Source organism: Rhipicephalus sanguineus, chromosome 11 (assembly GCF_013339695.2).
Source record: "Rhipicephalus sanguineus isolate Rsan-2018 chromosome 11, BIME_Rsan_1.4, whole genome shotgun sequence".
NCBI lineage: Eukaryota > Metazoa > Arthropoda > Arachnida > Ixodida > Ixodidae > Rhipicephalus > Rhipicephalus sanguineus.
In genome coordinates this window covers 77,630,018-77,634,370 of record NC_051186.1, presented here as the reverse complement: position 1 = coordinate 77,634,370, position 4,353 = coordinate 77,630,018, and the positions used below count along the sequence as shown (strand labels likewise).

Genomic DNA, 4,353 nt, shown 5'->3' with positions numbered 1-4,353 from the left:
ATCGGATGATGACGCCACTGAAAATTTACGTGAATGTTTCCTGAAGAGAAACGTTCTGGACCGACAAAGGAAGGGAACAATGACGATTAGCGCTGCAGTTTGCGTGAGTGTTTCCTGGAAGAGAAGCATTCAAGTTACTTTCCAAGAATTGAGGACTGGACGCGTTTGATGAAGAGTCAGGACTTTAACTGTGTTTGAATAGTTTGTAATGCATGAGATTGAATTTGTGGCGTGATCAGTATTTTTTGTTTCTCCACTGCCGATGAGGAACCAACTGGCGAGTGACAATCGTCGGCGAGTACATCATTGTTCATTTCTCTTTAGTGGACAGTCTTGGAAGTGGGTTGCCTTGTCAATTCTGATCCATACTGGTGTTCTTTTTTGTTTCCAATAACTTTGTGTGTCGGTAAACACACATAAGTTAGTGGAAACAAAATAATATACCAGAAGAGATCAGAACTGCAACCCACTGGAATCACATGGAGGCTATCAGAAAAAAAATTAAAAACAAATACCGCTGTGTTTCATTTCATTGCATGCGTGCATGCCAGGATAGCTGGGCTACACAGATTCTGTAATCAACAGACTTTGCGCAGACAAGCTGCATCATTCGGCTACTCAAGCACTGCAGACTTTCTGCAGAAAGAGTGTACCATGCAATTGCCCGCAGGAAGGTGACAGGGGGATACAGAAAGTCTGTCAGTCGTCTTCACGTAATCTGCATCCCGGCAGCAGACTTCCTCAGAAAAGCTGCATCCTGGAAACAGACTTTCTGCAGAATGGGTGTACCGATTGCCCGCTGGGAGATGACAGGGGCGGCAAAAAAGTCTGTCACTTTTCTACACGTAGTGTGTGCATACTGGGTGACTCGTGCTCTACAGAATTTCTGCAGAGCGACTACAGTATTTTTTGCAAAGGTAAGCCAATTCATCATTATGAAATGGCGCCTCAAAATGACCAGAAAGACGACCGCGCTCAACAAAGCATGCAGCGTCCGCTGTCGGCGATAATCGTGATGGTGCTTCCGCTTCGCGCCGCATGAGGGTGCGTCGATCTGAAACGCGTGAATTGTCTCCGCGGCTCTCCTGAGACCTCCGTTGGCCGGTTACATGCGCTTTCCTGTAGCAATAATCGTGAAAACGCCAATCATCTCCAGTTGACAGTGGCTACAAACACAACGTCGATGGATACCGATGGACGAACGTCTTGCGAGAATAAATTTCGAGCAAGCCCTGATATTTCGTTTCTTCAACACTTCAACACAGGCGTGCGCAGAGTGCAAAGCCCGCCATGGCCTTGCAGACTGCGCACGCCTGTGCTGCTAACACCGTCGCTGTTCGCGAACTTCTGCGAACGTTTTTACTGGTTGGAAGCTGTGCTTTATAGGCGGAACATCACAGTTGTCAGTTGCTAGATTCTAATCAGTAGCAACAATACCGAAGCCATACTCCACAACAGGTTCGCTATTTACACCTCTCAACTCTTTATTCTTTTCTCATTGTGCTTTAATATTCTTTACGAGGAAAAGATTCCCAGCCTTCGAAATGAATGGGTATTTAGATGCCACTGCAAATATAACGTCTCAGTATACTGCAAATCTCCCGATATTCTAATAGAGCTATAGGCGATTGGCAGTACCGCGGCAGCTGCGCTCATCGTATAAAGATATTTGCCCAGAAACAGAAGCAGCGCCGCAGAGGTACGGAAGCGCACCTGCAACAGAGACGCAGAGTGCCAAGGAAGCGAGTGCAAAGCGCGGGAACATGCGGCTGTGTTGCGAGAATTGTCTATGCTAACTAAAGGCCACGTAAGTTGAGACGTGCCGAACGAGAAGAGGTGAGAACGTTTCTGTTGACGTGTAGGTGCGAGCCACAAGGGCCGGTTGAACGCTCTTTACGACCGGACAGCCACAAGGACTTTGGCATTCCTCAGACAGCAACATACACTCGTGAAAGACTTGATCACTGAAAGTTTCTAAGCTGTATCAGTAAATGAAGAATATTCGGGTTCGTTTTCGTCTTCAACGTATCTGACTCTGGAAGCTGGCTAGGGCTGCAAGAAGAGATGAGAAAGAAAAGTTACCGCGATTCGGAGCGACAACATCGTCGCTCCGGAAAGGCGCAGGGAGGTCATGCACGCAGACCAAGGCCAAAGAATAATCGAGGAAAAAACCACGCGCCGCGCTCATCGAAAAACGAGACGAGTCTAGCCGAATCTGACCGCGGCTCTGACCAAGCTCGACGCACCCGACACGACTCTACCTCTAACAGCAGCTCATCGCAGTCTCCGGAGCGAACCAGGCCTCGCGAGAAGAGACGCCCGAAAAAGGAGCCGAGCTCCGAATCTAATTCTGATTCTTTCGAAAGCGAACGCACTAGTGACAGTGAAAGGCCGAAGCGTCAACAGTACACTGTAGTGAAGCAATCGGAAACGGAAGAAAACGAAGAGTACGACCGTAAGCTCAGAGAGTGGAGGCTGCGGGAGAAGATGAGTGCGTACGAGGCTAGACTGAAAGTTTGGGTGAGCAGGGAGCGATTCATGGCGAAGGAACGAAAACGGAAGCGACGGATAGAACAGCTGAAACAGATTGAAGCCGCGAAGACAACACGACTACTGAACGCCTTCATGGAACATTACAACGACAGGAGGGATGACGCCAAGTATTATTCCGGAGGTGCCCTATGGATCCGAGTGCGGTTCCGCGAAAGAGAGATTGCATTCGACATAAAAGATCGAGCTCGAGAACGCAAAGAACTCGAAAAAGCGCGCCTGAAGAGGGCGGCCAAGAACACATCTTGTGGCGTTGCTGAGAAAAAGTGCACGGGCTTTATAGAGTTACCAGGCGAGCTCGAGCGGCAAGATCCTGTAAAGCCTTTAAGTGATTCGAGCAGACAAGTTACGTCAATGCTTGAAGAAAATGATTGTATCGAGATTCCGTTACCCACAGCGACATTGCAACCAGATCAAAGTAGAGCGAAGGATTGCGTGGACTCCGCAGAACTGCCAGGCAAGCTCGACTAGGCAAGATTATATAAGCGTTTCAAGTGATTACGAGCGGACATGCTGAGCCAATAATAGGAGCATCTGACTGCATCGACAATCCGTTACCCACAGCGATGTTGAAGCCAGGTCAAAGTCGGGTCCATTATTGCATGGACTCCATAGAGCCACCAGGCGAGCAGGAGAGACAAGATTCTATATGCGTTTTTAAGTGATTCGTGCAAGCATGTCGCATCAAGCGCTGAAGCACCTGATGGTATCGAGATTCCGTTACCTACAGCGACATTGCAACCAGATCAAAGCGGGGCGAAGGACTTCATGGACTCCACAGAAGTGCCAGGCAAGATCGATAGGCAAGATTATATAAGCCTTTTAAGTGATTCGAACTCACCTGTTGAGCCAATGTTTGGAGCATATGATTGCACCGATATTGTCTTGCCGCCAGTGACGTTGGAACGAGGTCAAAATGGTAATAAGGATTGCACGCAATCTATAGAGCTACCAGGCGAGCTGGAGAGGGAAGCCTCTAGAAGCGTTTCAAATGACTCAGTCAGGCATGCGGCATCATGGTTTGAAGCAGCTTATTACCCGGGGATTTCGTCACCTCCGATTACTATACAACCTGCTCAAAGTGGGGTCAAGGATGGGGTAACGATGACAATAGCGCCCTCGTACAATTCACGCCCGGCGGTGTGGACCGACCGCTTCATTCATTCAGTATCGCCTCATGTACCAGCAAAAGAGCGTAACTCCAGTGTAGGTGTGAACGCGGTGGCCTTCCTTCCGCAAGCATGCTCTCAATTCGTTCCGACGACAGGTGTGTGGCCATACAAGAGCTCCCGGCATTGGTATATGAGGAGTTCCCGCTTTGGGCACCAAGGTGCGTGGCCAGGGTCAACATCATATAGATGACACAATGGTCAGGGCATGGAATAGAACAATATTTGAAGAGTGGCGCCTGTTAGTTTTTAATGATTGCTTTCCGTGTTTTTAATGATTGCTTTAATATGGGGACGTAAACATGAGCACGGCCAATTAAATTTGACACTGTGTTACATCTGCGATAACCAGCCATTTACACACAAAAGGCTCGGTAGCACTCGTCAATTCCGCAATAATTTTTTGTAGTCTGCATTTAGAATAGCGGGGCACCAATGCTGGTGATGGTAGCAGAGAGCGTCGGCGTGTCTGAAGTCTTGGATGAAGTTTCATCAGCCTGAAAATCTTTTTGCAACCCTTGAAGAAGTAGTCGCTCACTCATGAACGTTTTCTATACACATATGGTGCCCTTGAGCCTGGTGACAAAGGCTGTCCGCAGACTTCATTCACTGCGCTTATGTGCATGGAAACGAT

General features: G+C 48.3%; 1 protein-coding gene across 1 annotated transcript; it reads left to right on the top strand.

The window, feature by feature from the left end:
• Positions 1-2,064: 2,064 nt before the first annotated feature.
• LOC119375177 (RNA-binding protein 25-like) lies at positions 2,065-3,021 on the top strand. The gene has a single exon (XM_037645369.1). The coding sequence runs from the start codon at positions 2,065-2,067 to the stop codon at positions 3,019-3,021; it is 957 nt and encodes a 318-aa protein (XP_037501297.1).
• The last annotated feature ends 1,332 nt before the right edge of the window (positions 3,022-4,353 follow it).